Source organism: Myotis daubentonii, chromosome 12, assembly GCF_963259705.1.
Source record: "Myotis daubentonii chromosome 12, mMyoDau2.1, whole genome shotgun sequence".
NCBI classification, from domain to species: Eukaryota; Metazoa; Chordata; class Mammalia; order Chiroptera; family Vespertilionidae; genus Myotis; species Myotis daubentonii.
The window spans coordinates 69,795,197-69,813,813 of NC_081851.1; the positions used below are offsets into that span (position 1 = coordinate 69,795,197).

At 55.2% G+C, this 18,617-nt stretch overlaps 1 protein-coding gene across 2 annotated transcripts in view; it reads right to left on the bottom strand.

Annotated features, from left to right (window-relative positions):
- Nucleotides 1-18,617, bottom strand: part of EFR3B (EFR3 homolog B) — a 69,713-nt gene that overhangs the window by 15,491 nt on the left and 35,605 nt on the right. The window contains exons 4-12 of one of the 2 annotated variants that reach the window (XM_059660392.1): nt 17,875-18,025; nt 7,330-7,451; nt 5,852-6,001; nt 4,567-4,701; nt 4,074-4,152; nt 3,315-3,423; nt 2,908-3,084; nt 1,920-2,031; nt 1,552-1,603 (exon numbers count right to left, since the gene is read on the bottom strand). In XM_059660392.1, the coding sequence (XP_059516375.1) occupies nt 1,552-1,603; nt 1,920-2,031; nt 2,908-3,084; nt 3,315-3,423; nt 4,074-4,152; nt 4,567-4,701; nt 5,852-6,001; nt 7,330-7,451; nt 17,875-18,025 (1,087 nt within the window). Of the gene's footprint in view, nt 1-1,551; nt 1,604-1,919; nt 2,032-2,907; nt 3,085-3,314; nt 3,451-4,073; nt 4,153-4,566; nt 4,702-5,851; nt 6,002-7,329; nt 7,452-17,874; nt 18,026-18,617 lie in introns of both variants that reach the window. The other variant, XM_059660391.1, reaches the window with a different exon arrangement.

Below are 18,617 nucleotides of genomic sequence, written 5' to 3' on the forward strand. Positions count from 1 at the left end.
GCATCGCAACCAAAAGCACACACAGCGATTGGTTGTGGCCACGAAAGGGGTCTTCTGATCAAAGCCAATTGGCATAGACACATCCCACGTGATGTCAGAGCAGTCAAAAGCAGAGAAACATATTTACTGTTAAGTCCCTATGTTCTAAAACAATGCCTTGGACGATTCAGCAGGCCCTGGAGGAGCTAGCAAAACCTGGCGCCATCAAAGGCAAACACCAGTGTTCCCTGAAAGGGGATGTACCCAAGCGCGTCCCAAAATGTCACCTTACTAAGATGCCAGGTACAAATCAGTGAGGGATGTGAAGAAATGGCAGGAGTCCATACAGGAGGAGGGAACCAGATGTGGGCAGCATTAGCATGCAAAGCCTCTATACACATAGAGTGGCATGAAAGGCGTGGGCTGGGGGAGGGGAGGGAAGGCCTGAGTGGGAGTGAGGGCTGTGCAGGCTGCCATGGCTGGAACAGAGAAGGCTGAGGGATGCGATGGGGAGTCGAGGGAGGGAAAGGGCATTGGAGACCTTCCACCTTCAGTCTGAGGACAGGCATGCCCCTTGTGCTTCGCAGATATTGCATTGTTTGGCAAACTGAAGGTAAGACCCTCCACCAGCACAAAGGCTCTGACGCTGAAGCCTCTGATGATGATTAGCACTTTTAGCAATAAATTACTTTAAAAATAAGATATGTACATTAGTTTTAGACATAGTGCTACTGCACACTTAAAAGACTACAGTATGCACGGTGTAAACATAACTTTTATGTGCACTAGGAGACCAAAAAGTCCGTGTGTCTTGCTTTATTGCCGTGGTCTGGAACCAAACCTGCAATATCTCCAAGGTATGCGTGTATGAAATCTAGATGTACCTCAACTGGAAACTGAGACCTACACTTTAACAAGAGGCAACATGTGGGGAACAGCATTTCCAGAAAATTCTTGTGGTTGTATTTATGGTAGGTGAGGAGAGATGGAGATAAAAGCAACTGGGAGAATCGTGTAGCTGTGAGACGTCCGGAGTTTAGGCCAAGGCTGTGCACAAGGATAACTGGGGAGCCTGTTACAGACACAGAGTCAGGACCCCACGCAGTCTGATGGCTCAGAATCTCTAGGGAATCTCTACAGCTCAACAAGTTGGTCATGGGAATGACCTTTGAGAACAATGAATCTCTAGACGTGATGGCTGAAAGATGCAAAAAGAGGAATATGAAACACTGACGAAGGGAAAGCTTGTGGCTGGGAGACTGAGGTGAAACCAGGAGGGAACAGTGGGGAAGGATCTGCGCAGGTCATTGGAGGGGGAAGGGGCGGGAACCAGCAGATTCCATCTCAGTACAGAGAGGATGTCGAGTGACAATGCTATCAGTAGCTGATAAGGATCCTGTGTGTGCCCGGCCAGGCAAGTGAGAGGGACACAGGCTTGTGTCAGTCCCACCTCGGCCCTTTGCACAGACATATCTGTGCACGTGCAAGCTGCAAGCTGTTTCTGGAGCCGACCCTGGACCTGGGAAGGAGCTTCCTCCCGCAGAGGCAGAGCGGGAAGGGGCGGGGGCTCACCTGAAGGAGGGATTTCAGCAGCATAATCTGGGTCAGCCGGTTCCTGTTCTCCCTGCGGACCAGAGATACACACTCTCACCAGGATGTGACTTGGGTGGAGACCCCACACTTGCCTGCGTAGTTCTCCCTCGTGACTAGATTCCCCACGAGGCTTATGTGTTGAGTTACCCAGGACGGTGACCTCAGAGCCAGGAATTAATGGCTCCCCGCAAGGCGGGAGGTGGTTATTGGGGAGGGAGGGTGGCAGCCTGAGGAACTGCTGTGGGATCCAAGGGCCCCCCAAAGGCTCGGGAGGGGTTTGAGAGCAGAATGAGAGAAGTGAGGGCAGAACCGGGAAGGAGAGCGGGAGGAAGGCGTGGCGCACCTACCCGGTCCTCCCCGTCTCCACGGGGTGATGCAGAGAGGGCAGTGGGACCTTGCTCATGATGAAGAGGATCACCTCCGAGCGCTGATACGTGGGCAACGTGCTGGCAAAGGAGCCTGCGGGAGAAAGATGGTGGAGAGGGTCGGCCCCCTGAGGCCATCGGCCCTGTGAGGCCAACGGCTGCCGGAGTCGCTCAGCTCAGGCTTTCTGCTGCTTCTCTGGGGAGACGATTAAGACCCAGAGGAGGAACCTAGATAATTCCAGACGACTCACTCGCCCAGGCTCCAGTTCCTCCGCTTAGCCCAGAGCCGGAGGCTAAGGTCTCTGGGATGGAGACCTGGACCCTGGGCCAGGCAGCAGCCCCCGGTGCCCACCGAGGCTCTGCCACCAGCTGCTCTGCTGGGTGCCGCGGGACACCGGCTCTGACACCTCCGGGAGGTGCCTGGCCCTTTCTGGAAGGGAGGCAGCCCCGCAATCTCAGCGGCTCGCTGTGAGCTGGGGTGATTCCTGCCCTGCCTGCTTCTCAGAGCTGGGGGACGCTCCAATGGCTCCGGGCAGGAAGGCTCCGGAAGTGATGAGCCTGACACGTGAGGTGGCTGTACAGTTCCTCCCTCGCCCCAGCGCATGCACATGTGCTCCACGGCTCGCTCCCGTTCCTCTTCCTTCCTTTCCTTTCCCTCCCTCCCCATCGCCTCTCCGACCCCTCACACTTGGGAGCAGCAGGCAGGCCTAGGGGGACTGGGCGCGGGAAGAGTTTGCCTCTTTAGCCTGTGGCCTCAAATCCAGGCGCCCTCTCAGCCTGACTGGGACAGTCTGTGCGCTGCATGCACCATGGACGGACTCCACTTCCCTCCCGTGTTGGTGAGCAGCATGCACAGAGGACAATCCTGCAATGCCCCGACCTAAGTCCCCGGGGGTGCCACGCCCCCCTGGACCACGCCCCTCCGGGGCCACGCCCACCCACGGACCACGCCCCTCGCGGGGACCCGCACCTATGGTCTTGATGACGGCCTCCTGGAACATGCGCTCTTCGTGCTCCTTGATGATCTTGGTGCCCAGGCTGACGCCCGTCCCGTCGTAGCTCCCGTCGTAGCTCCCGGTCAGGGCGTAGTCGATGCTGAGCCGCAGCTGCCGCAGCAGCGTGTTGAACATCTCCAGCACCGTGGGCCCTGCGCGGCGGGGTGGGGACCCAGCATTCAGGGCTGGCGCCCTCCATTCTTCCCTGCCCTGCACCCCACCAGGGCGTCCTCTCCCCAGGTTCCCTGCCCTGACCCCTCCCTAAGGCGCCTCGCCCTTTTCTGGAAGGGAGGGTGCGGGGGGGGGGGGGGGAGCCTCCAGCCAAGGGCAGTTCTTCATCCTCGAGGGGTCCCAGCCCCCACGCCTCCCAGGGCCGCCTTACCCACAGAACCGGTGGCGGCGATGACAGCGGCCTCCGACAGCACCTCCACGATGCCCGCGCGCACGGTGGCCGCACTGCGGCTGTTGGCATCCAGGTGGCCCAGGAGCTGCTGGATAACCAGGTGGGAGTGCTGCGGCTGGGGGGAGGAAGACGTGCTGGTCCCCAATAGCACCCCCATGTGGCCTCTGAGCCGGGCAGCCCCGGCCTGGGACCCAAAGGCGGGGTGGACGACGGGTCCTTTCCCTGAGCCCCTCCCCCTCGGTCCAACAAGGAACAAAGCCCAACGAGTGAAGACCTGGATGTCCCTGCTTTCCCTGGGCCCTCTCACCCCAAATGGTCCACTTTAGACTATGGTCTTCCTTTCCGTCCCCATGTCTCATTGGTAAGGGCCGCAGGAGGCCACGGCTTAGCCTAGTGCTGCTCAAAGCGTGGCCGAGGCCTGGCGACAGTTCCAGGTCTGCCTGGTGCCCGTTTATTCTGAGTAAGTACAGAACTGGAGCGTCGGCGTTTCATAGGCCACTTGACAATGCGTGGCAGCCAAGCATGGCCCATGGGCTTGAACTTTTCACGAAGTTTTCACTTACACTCTCCATGGATTTTTAAAAACTGTACTTTGTGAAGTATTGGTCTGTGATGGGTTAGAAATAAAGCCAAACTGGCCACGCTCCACAGTGAGGTCCAGCAGAACCGGTTTGGGAGCGGCTTTGTCTACAAGCGCACTTCCTGCCCCAGAAGCCCCCGGCCGGGGACAAGCCGTACCTGAATTGAATACATGATGATTTTAAAGCAACGGACGGCGAACACCTTGGGTTCCCACAGAGAATGGTTATCCAGGTGGCTGTGAGGAAGAGAAATAGGGGGGACAGCTATGACATGCAGAGTAATGTTAAGGAGGAGAGAGACGCTGGGGGGAGTGAGCACCGCCCAGAGACCCAGGCCTCACAGAGCCCCAGGTGAGAGAAGGGAAGACCCAGGGCAGTCCCAGCCCCAGGGCTAGAAGGAGGTCAAGGAAGCCGTGGCTTTAGGAGTTAACCGGGCACCTTCCTTCAGCTTCGGGCCCCTCCTACTAACTCCTCTCCCCAAAGCTGCACTTGGCCGCTGTGTGGTAGCTTTCGTTGTCCCAGTGCAGCAAACACAGGCACAGAGAAGGGACTGACCTTATCACCTCCTTAGATGCCAGGACCCGAAACTCCGAAACTGTTCGCTTGGGGACGGGGGGGTTTGGGGGTGAAAGGGGTGGTGTAGGACTCACATGAGAACAGGCTTGATAGCGTTTTTGATGTTGCCAAAGGCAGCCCGGCCCAGCAGTTCCCGAAGGCACCTCTCAGCCAGCTCTGCCGGGTTCTCCTTCTCCTTCTCCGGCGCTTGGAGGGGCGAGGGGGACCGGCTGTGGGGACACACAGCCGCGTGGGTGAAGGGTGGGAGGCCAAGCCGGGACCCGGCTCTGTGTGTGCCCGGGCGGCTGTGCTGCACCCAGGAAAGTGGTGACAGTAGAGGAGATGTCACGGCTCAGAAACTATATGGGGTAGACTCCCAGAGTGGAGGAAGATGGTGGGAGAAGGGAGAGGCTTTTTCCTGGAGATCCTTAGGGATAGGCCTGATGTGCCTCTGTCAGGAGGACAGGGACCCTGAGCACCAGGGGCAGGGGAGGCACGGCCACGAGTATCTCCATGCCCCTGAGGCTTCAGAAGGCAAAGAAGATGTGTGATATGAAGACAGGTGGGCAGAAGAGCGGAAAGCAAAGCAAAGTGGGAGAGAGGAGAAGGGAGAGGAAAAGGGGAAGGGAGAAAGGCACAGTGGTTGGCTCAGGTTACTGAGCCACAGAGGGTGGGCCCAACCTGGACAGAAGGATCCCCAGGACTCGGGGCCCTGAGACCCCAGGCCAATCTTGTCAATGGAGGTGCAATTCCAGACACAGCCACCAGAGGGCACACTTCCTCTGCCTGCCTGACTAGCAGCACAGGCTCAACTGACAGAAAGCGAGGGACCCATACCCTCAGCCAGCCCCATGCACAGCCAAGGTGGACAGGGACCTGAACCTTCCCCTGCACCCCACTTCACAGAGAGGAAGCGCAAGGGGTGGGACAGGATGAGTGCCAGGTCTGGGGGCTGTCTGGTCAAGCAGGCCTGTTTTCAGGGCCTGAAATACCATTAGGATGTGAGGGAGGAAGGAAGGTCAGGGAGGAAAAGTCCTCAGGAAGTGGAGCCACGCAAGGCCTTTTAAAACCTCCTTGGCCTGCTGCTTCCAGAGAGAAGAGGTCCCTGAGTCTTGGTTCTTACCAAACAATGAGCCCGGCATCCCAGGGAGCCCAGCACCATTACCATCCTGCCTCCATGAACGCAGACCTGAGGGGCACAACAGGCTGCAGAAAGCTGGCCCTGGACTCACTGCGGAACAGGCCACAAAGCCAAGATCCCCGGCCTCAGAGCTCGGTTTTAGCAAAGCCCACGCCCTGCGGTTCCCCGGCAGGCAGCTGGGACGGGCAGCCTGCGAGGGCTCATGGCCTGCTGTCCGACCTCCTGCCTCGCCTGCTTACCTCTCGGCCTCTTCGACGTGCTGCAAGTTGAAGAGCAGCGATGGGACAATCTTGTCCATGTGCTGTGGGTCCCAGATATTGGCCTGCAGCTCATCATTCACCGTCTTCCTCACCACCCCTTGCAGCCCTTTGATGCCCGACATTCGGATCCTGGAAGGAAAAGGGTGAGACGGGGCCATGAAGCCCTCGAACCTGAGAAGTCCAGCTCCTGTGGCAAGTGCGGGGTGAGGGGTACATGCATCCATCAAAAGGCAGGTGGGGCCTTCGACGCCTCCTGGGACTCGGGCTCCTGGCTGGCGACCAGCCCAGGAGGCCATGCCCTCGGGCTGCCTTTGCCCGGGTACCACCCAGCTTCATCCCTGAGGTGGCAGTGGCTTCCGGTGCCCTCTCTTTCGTTCTCAGCGGGGTTTGCTCCAGCTTGAGCCCAAGATAGAGGAGCTGACAGTGCTGCCAAGAACTACGAGGCCAAATGCAGGGCTCTGAGCAACTTAGGAGTGAGGAGGGGGGACCAGAGGGAGACGCACCCGGCTACCAGGCTCTCTTGGCTTACCTGCTAGCGGGGGAGACAGACAATGAATAGGGAACATAGTGAGTAAATTAAGAAACATGTCCGAAGAGGATGAGGACCATGGGAGAATAAAACAGAGCAGGGTGAGGGAGAAGGGGAAGGGGTGGGGGGAAGGTGTCATTGACAAGGGCACGTTTGAGCCCAGGCTTGAACGTGGTGGAGGGAGCTGTGCGGACCCACAGGGGAAGCATTCGGGACAGGGACAGACTGTGCCAAGCCCCGGGCCAGCGGGAGGCCTCCTGGCCGGAGGGGAGTGAGTGGGGGAGGGTGAGGAAGTCAGGGGGCAGGGCATCGGTCAGTGGGAGGACTTGGCCTTGGCTTGGTGGGTGGATATTTGGATGGATAATGGTGAGGGGATGTTCCTGGGTGTATAAACGGAGGTACAAGAGCGCATGGGGGTGTGCATGTGTGTGCATGTCTGTCACTGGCTCCCAAACTGGCCTCCCAGGCCCATTATCTCACATCCACCCAGCTTCCTGCCCTAGAGGCTGTTCCTTTAGAAAGCGCGCGGGGAGCCCGGCACTGCCTGCTTGCCCACCCATGTCCACCAGGTGCTCGCTCCTCCCCGCAACGTCTGAGAGAGGCAACCCCCAGAGCAGTGGTTCTCAACCTGTGGGTCGCGACCCCTTTGGGGTCGAATGACCCTTTCACAGGGGCCGCCTAAAGCCATCGGAAAACACATAGATAATTACATGTTGTCTTTGTGATTAATCACCATGCTTTCATTATGTTCCGTTTGTAACATGTTGGGGGCCACCACACCATGAGGAACTGCATTAGAGGGTCGCGGCGTTAGGAAGGTTGAGAACCACTGCCCCAGAGGCATCAGACACACCCGGGCTGGGATCCCTGTAAGACCCCTCCACGCTTCCATCATCAACTGCGCACGCCCCCCGCCCTCGCTGCTCACTTGGTCTTGATTTCCAGGTCGTCGTGGCTGGAGTGGCACATTTCACTGAAGCGAGACACAAAGAAGTCGTAGCTGCGATGGTAGGACGGGGTGTCCTCCTCGATGTTGGCGAACTTCACAAACTGCCGGGAGGAGAGCATGCACGGGAGGGGTGACCACTGGGCTCCCCGCCTTTGAGCTCTGGGACTTGGTGGCCCCAGGGCCCTGCTGTATGCAAGCCAGGGGACATCCACACCCCGGGAACCACGCATCCCAGACCCGGCTCGGGTCCCCTCCCACAGCACACCGAGTTCCAAATCCTGCTCACAGCTCCTGACTACACAGCAGGCCTGGGTGAGCGGGGATGGGAGCGAAGACAAAGTGAAGGGGACCCTGGCTTCCTGTGACCCCCAGAACTGCACTGGGCGCACCCACAGGCTGAGAGGCTGCGAGGGCCAACACTGACACTGGGAAGCCCTCATCGGAGCACGTAGCTCTCCCTAGAACGCACCCCGGAAACAAGAACATCTGAAACTTGATTAAAAAGTGTAATCGCATTTGATTGTTGAAAACCGGAGAACATCTTTAAGCTCTGCATCCTCCGCTGCCAGGTGCCTTCTGCCGTCACCAAGCTGCACATTTGCAAGTCTAAACAGGGACTTGATTTCCACTGAGTCCCATAGAGAAGCCAGAATCACCGACTAAGTGGAGTTAAATTATTAAAAAATTAAATATAAGTCTCATAGGTTATTTTATGTGTTGCTATCAATTCAGTAGTGCAAACTACTCTAAAAAGCTTAGATGAAATATACCCTCCATTATTCTGACCTGCATTATTTAATTGCTACCATGTTTTTGTGGGTTCAGAAAGGATAAACAATTGAGATCATTCTAGTACCAGCTCCAGTGTGGGGGGTGTGTGTGGTTTCCACGGCGCTGACAAGCCTTGCTCCAGAACCAGCTGGTGTCTTAGGCTTCAGCTCAGTTCTGACACGACTGACCCAGAGAGCGCATCAGACCCCACGGCTGAGGGTTCAGTCCTATAAGACTGCCCCCCTCGGACCCAGGGCAGGTCCAGGCTCTCACCTGTGCTTCTGACTGACCAGCTAGAGATGGGAGATTCCCTCAACCCCCCTCGGGTTTGATTCACTTGCTATAGTGGCCCAGTGCTCAGGGAAGCATTGTATTAGATTACCAATCCTATATAATAAAAGAGAAAAATGGTAATTGGCGTACAAGCTACCCTTTTCATTGGCTAATCAGGGCTATATGCAAATTAACTGCCAACTAAGATTGGCAGTTAACTGCCAACAAGATGGCGGTTAATTTGCATATGTAGGCACAATGCAGGGAGGTGAAAGGGAAAGCAGGAAGAAGCCCCCTGCCACTGACAGTGACCGGAAAACCAGGGGGGAGCTAAGAGCTGGGGGGCAGGGCCCTGCCCCCCAGCCATGATCGGAGAATCAGGTGCCTTTTCCGCCCTGGCCAGTGATAGCAGGAAGTAGGGGTGGAGCCAGCGATGGGAGCTGGGCACGGTCGAAGCTGGCAGTCCCAGGAGCTAGGCGTCCCTTGCCTGGGCCTAAAGCGAAGCCCACGATTGCGGGGCCACTGCAGCTGCGGGTCCCCGCTGCCCGGGCCGGACGCCTCAGCCAGGCCTGGGCAAGGGGCCGATCCTGCGATTGGAGGGTGAAGGGGGTCAACGCCTGAGGGCTCCCAGTATGTGAGAGGGGGCAGGCTGGGCTGAGGGACACTCCCCCCGACACACACACACCCAGTGCACGAATTTTGTGCACTGGGCCCCTAGTTTAGTATAAAAAGATATAACTCAAGAACAGCCAGATGGAAGAGACGGGGGCGGGAGGTGGGGGGGAGAGCAGGTGTGTGGGAAGGGGCGGAGCTTCCCTACTGATATCTCTACATTCCCCATGAGTTCAACCCAGAGCTTCTCCAAACCCTGACCTCTGGGGTTTACGGAGGCTTCATTATGTAACACAACTGATTAAATCATTGGCTACTGGTGACTGAGCTCAATCTTCAGCCCCTTTTCTCCCTGGGGGTTGTGGGGTGGGGGTGGGGGGGACTGAAATTTCCAACCCTCTAATCACTATTATCCTAGACTTAACTTGCTGCTGTGCTCTCACAATATTCAGTATTGTCCATCTATTTTCCTATTTAACTACTTAAAAGTTGTTAAGTGTTTTCTGGATGAAATTAGCAATTGCCACAAACATTAACTATTGTAGTTTTTGTTCTTGCAATAATAAATATACATTTATTTTCTGCTGACATTCAATCGCAACATGCAAAGCTGCTAAGGTGATCTTTTCTTCCAAGTTACATCTAAAATATAGACATATATTTGCAAGCAACTATACTGATATTAGCAGTCAATCTGAAAGGCACGGCTTGCATGGTGTGTGGCTATGGGGAAGAGGCGTGGTGGTCGTCCGTGTGATCACAAGACCACTGATTAGACACGAGTTCAGGAGTTCGAGAAACAGCAATACAGCCAGCCCTGGCTCCCTGACCTTCAGAAGCCCCCTAAGGCTAGAGCACAGACTCAGGCTGATACAGAGGCTGAGGCTAAGTTTGTCTGAAGCTAAATTTGGGTGCGTCGCTGCTCTTAACCATGAACAGGATGTTCCCAGGCCGCTCTCCCACCGCCTAAGCCTGGCTTGGGCAGCGGGTCTGCCCACTCGCAGGGGACGAGCCGCTGTAGGGTTCCAGCTGCAGATCTCTGCTCCCAGGCGGGGGCCTGTGGATGGGACTTTGGCCCCCCCCACCCCCGTGTGAGATGAGCAGCCCACTCTTCATTCACTGAGGTCCTGACTGTTTTCACTTGTATTTCCTTCTCACATGACGAGGCAGCTTAAAATAAGACCGACTACTAGTGTGTACGCAAAAGTGCACGCACTTGAGAATAATTAAAAGGAGGCTGAAACAGAGGAGGCCACTAATCACGAGGGAGAAACAGTCCAACCAAGACTTTGTCCCTAACGTGTAGTGACAGCGTGGACTCAGATGCAGTCAGGGGACTGAATGACCAAGCTTCACGGGCCAATAGCAATGAAAGCTTAGAAGCGTATACAGAGCAGGTACTGCCCTAAGCCTTTTACGTACACCATCTCTTTTATTTCTTAAAATGACTCTAAATGAGAGCTAGGATTATTATGCTCATTTTACAAAGGGATCGAGACCCGCAAACATGAAGTAACCTGCTCAGGGCCTCTGAGGAGTCACCCAGGCCTCAGCCCCCTGCAGCCTCCGTGCAGCTCGGCCCTGCAAACCTGGCTTTGGTTCCCTCTCTGCTTCCGCTAGTGCCTCAGGCCTGACCGTGGGGGTGGGGGGGGGAGGGGTGGGGGGGGAAGGGTGGGGGTGGGGGGGTTCTGTCAGGGAAGAACAAGCAGCAGATGAAGAAGAGGCTGGGGATGACCTTAGTTTGGTCCAAAGGGGTGAGGGTGTTCGTTTCCAAACCCTACGGTACAACAGTGTGTGTGTGTGTGTGGGGGGGGGGGGGGTGCTTGGTAAGCACCCACATTCTAGCCACCAGACACGCTGTCAGTCTTGGACAAGGCCCGGGGGGTTACCTTTTCGCAAAGTCCCAGGAAACCGGTGGACGGTCTGATGGTCCGAGGCCCACATTTGAGACACGGCAGGGTCACCCGCAGGCAACCCGGCCTCCTCTTCCCCTCCAGCCCCCTCCCTGCCGCTTCTCTGGATCCGTCCCTGTCTCTATGGAATGTGCCATCAAGTCCCGCTTCCCTGCCAACACTGACTGTCCTCCTCCCCAAAGTGCCGTGAGGAGCGTGGCCCATCGGGCGGCGGGTTCCTGCTGGTGTCTGTTCTGATGCGCTGTCATCTGTGCCGTCCAGGCTGCTCAATATTTTGACTATGACCCCCCTGGCTGCAAGGTTAGAATTGAGATTACAGCCCATGTTTAAAAATGGAAAATTCAGCGACAGCCACGAAGTTCACGAGGGTGGAAAACCCGCAGGGGGTGCCTTCTCCAAGTCATTGGGGGCCTTTTTCTAGACGGGGCCACCCACAGCTGCTCGCCTCCCTGGAAAAGACCCTCATCCTTCTCTTCTCTGACCCTCTGCGTCCCTGGGTCTGCACTCTCCTGTGCTCTTTCCCCCGGAACCTTCATTCTGAGCCTTCTTCTCACATTTTGGTTTTGATGGAACCGTTCTTCTACTTAAACAGTTGTGCTCCCGCTCCGGCTGCTGGGCCTGTGACCAGACACCACTCTGCATCTTGTCATCTGTGCGACCGTGGGCACGCTGTGTACCTTCTGAGCCTCTGTTCCCTCATCTGTAACATGGGGACGCTAGGACTGATGCCAGGGTGGATGCCAGGGTGGATGCCAGGGTTAAACAAGGGGTTAAAAGGCCAGCACTGGCACTGCCTGGCACGGCGGATGCCCAGGGACTGTGCTGCGGTGGACAGGGGGACAGTGGTTGTTTGTGGCCGCTCCAGCAGCTCCGGGCAGCGTGACCTTTGTCCTTTCCATGCCACCAACACAGACCCAGACAGGCCGTCACAGGGGAGGAGCCCAGGTGGGCAGTGTGGACCATGCGGGCAGCACACTCAGAGAGAAGGAGTCCCAGCCACCCCTCAATGGACTGGCTCCGGAGAGTGGGAGCGGGGAGGTGAGGCCATGCCCCTGACGTACCATTCGGGGACTGAGGGTCACTTGGTGAACAGGGTGGGGCAGCACCCTTCCTCGTTACAGTCTAGTGCTGAGACTGCACTTGATGCTATAAGAGGGTGCGTGCCCCATTTATTGTGCTATGGGGGCACCAGGGCCAGCTAATACAATAGGCACCGTGTTGGTACCAGGATCTCCGAGCATCCTTAGAAACCCTTGGTGTGATAGGCTGACAGGAGGAGCATCCCTTCTCCGAGCCTGAGGCACCAGCAGGACAGACACACCAGCCCAGGTGACCTGCGGTGTCCCCGTGGGGGCCGCTGCTAAAGGGCCCACCCCACGCTGTTCCCGAGTCTCCCACGCCGACAGCAGGCGGCCACATAGAAACTTTGGTGCTCGTGGTTCAGAGGGTGAAATCGGGGTGCTTCATGGGGGCTCTGGTCACGGGACCCCACTGTGGAAGTCCACTTGGGCAATGTGCCCAGACCTGGCTGCCAGGGGGCTGAGTCTCTAAGGTTCCGCAGTGAGGAGGGCCTTCGTCCCTCTCATAACAGGCAGTGTAGTGCCAGGGTGTGAGAAGGCCTCTGGAGCCAAACTTCATTTCTGGACCCCAACTCCTCCACTGACTAGGAAGCCGATCTGGGCCAAGCTCCCTGCGCCTCAGTCCCCGATCTGTGAAACGGGGTTAACAAGAGCAGCTGCCTCACAGGCTTGGTACGACCAGCCCATCACAGTAACCGGTCCAGCCTCCTCCCTTCCCCCACCCCAGCGCATTTTTGGCTTGCTGTCAACACCCGTGAGTTTTCACTGGGCCCACTCACCTAGGCCACTGGTCACTATTTTCTTTACAAGCAGGAATTTTCTGCCTGTTTCCCCTTACTATTATTTTTTAAATCTATGTTTATTGATTTCAGAGAAGAAGGGAGAGGGAAAGAGAGACAGAAACATCAATGATAAGAGAGAATCATTGATTGGCTGCCTCCTGCACGCCCCCCTACTGGGGATCGAGCCCGCAACCCAGGCACGTGCCCCTGACCGAGCAATCCTGGTCGGGCTCACCCTTACCATTGTTAATTCATACCTTACAAATGGCTTTTGTGGAAATGCCACTTACCTAATGCATGAGATTGTGAAATAATAACTGGTTTCTTTTTTTTTTTTAATATTACAATGATGAGAAAGGTCTCCATAGCAACGAACTGAAAATCCTGAACATGTGACACTTCAAAGGCCATGGGTACTGCTGGGGCCACCCTTTCAAGATCAAAGTGTCAGCTCTCTATACACTCCCAAGGGCGCCAAGCTTGCTGGGACACATCTCCAACGCTCTGGGACAGACAGGAAGGAGCCGCAACTGTGTGAAAGCTGAGTGTTACGAAGGGCCTGGGTCAATAAAGAAAGAGAATCTCCAAATATTGACATTGCAAAACCAGCTCTCCCCTGGTCTGGAAAACAGCAGCTGAGCTGGCTGGCCTCCCTTCGGCGCTCGCCCAGCCTCTCCAGGCGGAAGTTAGCCTTCCCTTCTACTGATGGCGCTCTGAGAACCCCAGCTCTCCCCTGATCCAGGGTCGCAGGCCTTTCTGCTGGTTGCCTACCTAAGGAGAATCGGGCACTGCCTCTTTGCTTCCCGAAGGGGATCCCAGCGGAGAAGCAGAGCTTGTAAACCACGTGGTTTTGACCTTAACACCCGGGCCCAGTCCTCCCAACCGCTGTAACAACAGCGACTCCCGGAAACAGGAGAAACAGCCCAGGCTGATGTGATCTCCTCCAGCAAATCCCCTGGCTACCAGGAAGGGCATTTTGAGACTGAAGACATCCTCCCCTTCTACCCCTACCACGTCTTCCCTCTTTCAAGATTTCTTTGCATAACTGGTTTTAAGCTCTGGGAAAGCCCAGTCCTTGCTGCCCGAGAAGGCGAACCCCCTGGCCCCGCGCAGCCCCAGGGGCGGGCCCCCAAGGCCCCAGCCCGGGAGGCACAGAGCTGGGGAGGCCCCGGCTGTCTCTGCTCTATGACTCTGCCATTTGCTGGGGCCGCCCGGTGACCTGCTGTTTCAGTTCTATCCGCCCTGCCCCGGAGAAACCCACTCCAGCCCGCTGCTCGCCCGCCCGCAGGGTTGATTTCCGCACTGGCTGGAGACGGCAGCTTTCTAGACGACAGTTTAAAACATGAGAAATGATGAAATTGCCGAGGGGTGGCACAGAGAGTGAGAGGAGGATGGAGGGCCAGCCCTGGAGGCCACAGACATTTCAGGGGCACATGGAGGAAGAGAATCATTGAGAAAAACCGTGTTGTTTCCTATTGCTGCTATAATACATCCCCACAACTTAGTGGCCTCAAACAATGCAAATTGGTCCTCTGACAGTTCCGGAGGCCACACACATCCTTTAGCTCATGGTCGCCTTCCCCCACCTTCAAGGCCAGCAGAGTAGCATCTTCCATCTCTTTCTCTCTATCCCTCCGCTTCCGTCATCACGCCACCATCTGTCTGACCCCGATCCTCTGGCCTCCCTCTTATAACGACCCTGTGATCACTTCGGCCCGCCTGGAGAATCCAGGGTAATCTCCCATCGCAAGGTCCTGAACTTGATCATCTCGGCAAAATCCCTTTTATGATATAAGGTAATTTTCACAGGTTCCAGGGATGAGAACACGTACATCCTTGGGGGACCATTCCTCAGCCCAGCTCGGAAACGAAGAAGGATGTGCCAGGCGGGGAGAGCCAGAGTGACAAGCAGGAAGTCAGGGGAGTAGGAAGAAGCTGCAGGCACCAGGAGAAACGCCACCAAAGATCAAACCTCAGCTGAAAGATGAGTGGGGAATGGTTATGTGCATGCTTTCACCAATGGCTAGCTGCACGGACATGTGCTTTTCCACAGAGTGACCGCAAGTCACCACCCTAACCTGGGATTGCACTCAGCATCCATGAAAGGGGGACCCAGACACCGCCACAGGGTCACCCCCAGCACCCCCACAAAGTAACACGGCCGGCGGCTTTAACTGCATCCAATCAAACCGTCAGATCTAATTCCAGTTCGAAGGTCGTAAAGCAGCCAGAAGAGCAGCATGAATGACACCCCAAGGAAGTAAGAGACACATCAGAATGTGGGGCGTCCCACAAAGCACCTGGCCGGGTCTCTTCAAAGGGTCAATGAGAAACAAAGAGGGGCAGGAGGGGCTGGGACTGACTGAGAGAGACGAGCGACAGAGAACAAAGTAAATGCACGATCTTTATTGAATCCTGAACGGAAAGACAGCGAGACAAGACAATTTTGGGACTATTAGGAAAATTTGAATTGGGACTACATTTCTTTTAAAATCAGGAATGATCGTTTTTCAGGTGAGCTAAAGGTATTTTGTGGCTATGTAGAAAACATTGTGGGTTTTTTTTTTCTTGTTTGTTTACATATTTTTATACTGGAAGAGACTTGAACTTATGTTTGGACACAGGGAAGGAACCAGAGAAAGCAAAATAGTGGAGACATGGAGAGAGAAATAATGACTATAGGAAGAAAGGAAGAAAGGAGGAGGGGAGGGAAGCCTGCGCAGGTTTAAGACTGCAGTGGGTCAGTGGTCCCCCAAACTGCTGCTAGTGCCACAAGAGAAACTAAAACATAGGCTCCCAGATACCCCCTCCACAGCACTGAGGCGTAGGTGTGGCTGAGCCCCAGGAATCGGTAGGTTTCCCAAGCTGTGCAGGGGCCTCTGTCATTGGCCAGGTGTGACCCTGAAGGGGCGGGACTCTGAGGACCGGCTCTGCAGAAGGATTCAGGCAGCAAAACCAGGTCTGAGGGAGGAGCGGGAGCAGAGGTGACTCCGGGTGAGCCTGACCACAGGGAGGCCGGGCTCCAGGGAGAAGACCCCACGCTGAGTGGGGCCCGGCGAGAAGAGAACACACGCCACAAGGCTGAATAAATCACCATCTAAATCCAGTGCCCCAGCTGTGCGAGCACAGATGAGCTCTTTGACTGCTTTGGGCCTCTGTTTCCGGGCAGAAATCCCAGCAAAATGCTGGTGGCAGATGAGCTCAGGTTTTTCTTTTCTCTCTCTTTCTCCCCGCCCGCCTCCTCCCCCTTCTTTGTCTTTCTTTCAACTTTCGGGCAGCAAAACCCTTTACCCGAGTGAAAAGTTACAAGCTCCCGTAGAGTCCCAGACCTGCTCCTGCAGCCCCCTCCCCCCACAAAGCCTCGAATCCCCGTGAACACCAGTTGAAACGCAGGCTCGACTCTAAGATTATATCAGGCACTAGCATGCCGGCAGCTCTAACATGATGGGGAGAAAAAGAATGCTCTCCTTGGGAAGGTCCGAGAAGCCTCCGACTTAGAGAACTGGAAAGAGCATCTGAGGAGAGACAGCAGCAAAGGCTGCCTCCAAAGCTGGACTCTGAGTCTATCGTAATTATGGACTTAACTTACTTAGAGCTGCTTGTCCCTACATCATCCCCACTGTCTGCAGTACAGTGACCATCAGTTGACTCGCTGTCTTGCTGATGAAATGATTCACTGTGATGGAGAATCGAGGAATTTGCAGGGCCCTGAATTCTCAGGCTGTAGCCTACAAAACGCCCACCCAGGGCTAGGATTCGCTGTGGGGGCAGCAAGAGCTGCTGGCCACCTGCTTCTGTGTCCCCCAGGGGGACACGCCCTCTGGATGACTAGTTTATTTCCATTCAGATGTTCTCTTCTCGACTATAGTTATCTGAAACAGGACCAGGGAAACCGTATCTGAAGCTGTTGCCAGGGCAACCTGACAAAAGACTTCACCCTCGGCTACTGTCCATGTCATCTGTCAAAGGCGGCTGGCTCACAGAGCGAAGAGAAGGGCACAGGTTGTGACTTTTGGTAAAAAAAGGAAAACTGGAAGATTATTTTCTGGTTAAATCAACTTACATAGAACAGGAAAGCAGCTGTTCTATGTGCAATAAAAATTCAGAAAAGGCAGGATGGGAGTGCTAAGAAGGCAATCCTTATACATTTCTGTGTGAAATCTGTAAAATCGTTGCATTATCAGAGCTTTTAACACCAGGCTGCCTGAAGACCTGGAGCTGGGAGTTTACCCTGAAGAGGGAAGAGGAGAGAGGGCAAGACGTTGAAGAAAGCAACCGGAATATTCCCGTAGGGACAGACACACATACGAAGCTGGCGGTTCTCGACACACCTAACGGCTCGTCTCTCCCTGAGCCATAACTGCTCACGACAGCAGTCACTGTGCGGAGGCCAGTCTTGCAGAGCCTGGACCATTCAGCCTGCTCAATCGTATCTGTGAAAATACCGAGGTGCACAGATAACTCTCTCCAGGTCGCCCAGCCAGGTAAGGGCAGAACTAAGCCAGAAGCCCTGATTCCTGCTTCCCCGTGAGGTCTCCCCAAATCTGGCACCTCTGTCCCGTGGATATCAGTTTATTCTAGTTTTGAAAGAGGCATGACCTGGACTAGATTTCAAAGCATGTCCCATGATGCCAAGGGCTGGGCTGTGAGGGTGCCAGGCACCCCTCCCATCCCTTTCCATCTATTTTTATATTTCTGAGGGCCCCACTTAAAGTTCTTTAAGGGGAAAATCTATTGCTAAAAAAAGTTCGAAGATCATCAGTCTAAAGATAAATACATTAGATAATGGTGATGGTTGCACAGCCTTGTGACTATACTAAAACCACTGAATCATATGCTTTAATGTGGTGAATTTTATTTTTTAAAACTTATTGTATCTATGACATAGTTATATAAATTATAATATAAATCTTGTATTTTTAGTCAAATAAAAAACAAAACATGCCTGTATTCACACAAAGGGGAACGTTAAGACAAGCACTGAGCGGTACTTAGGGTCAGAGAGCAAATAGGGATGGATCCTGACGCTGACCCAGCGGCCCCACCCCCGCCACCCCCACTCCCCCCTCCAGAGCCCCTGGGGCAGCTCCTTACCGAGTTGGTGCCCAGGATCTGCAAGTTGGGCTTCTCTGACTCCAGCAGCTTGGCCACCATCTTGAGGAAACTCTCCACAAAGAGGTTGATGCTCTGGCAGTGGCAGGCCATGAGCAGCTGGTCCAGCGCCTCCATGGCGATGCACACGTACCTGGGGAAAACAGCACCGATGCCATCCCCCCGCCCCACGTCCATTCCACCCGCACTGCCTGACGGGGGGCAAGCTAGATGGCCGCGCTGTGACTTCCTGGGCAGCATCGGGCTAATCAGGCTCTTCTCCAAGTTGTCAATGCCTGATGCCATTCCACCAAGTGCCCACTCCAGCCTGAGAATCAGAGCTGGAGGGAGGCCTGAAGGCCAACCTCTCAGCCCCTCATCTTACGGTTGAAGAACATGGGGGCAGATGAAGTGTACCATTTCATGGGTAAACACACGCAAAAAAGGACAGGTGCCCAGAAGAGCAAATTCTGAACCAAGATCCAGTGAGATCAGAGAATTATGTGATCCAAGTCCAGGAGTGTCTGCTGAGCAGCCACTGAGGAAAAGCTCTGGCCTACTCGCTGCAGGGGCATAAGGATGAAGAAGTCCTTCAAGTGAAAGAGCCTAGAGTCCGACGATGAGATAAGGACCCAGAAATCTCCTCTAAAGGGAAAATACGAAATGCTACAAGAAAATCGTGTAAGGCATCCCATGGGGTTCCAAATGAGAAAAGAGATGGCGCTGAGGAGGGAGGCAGTGAAGAG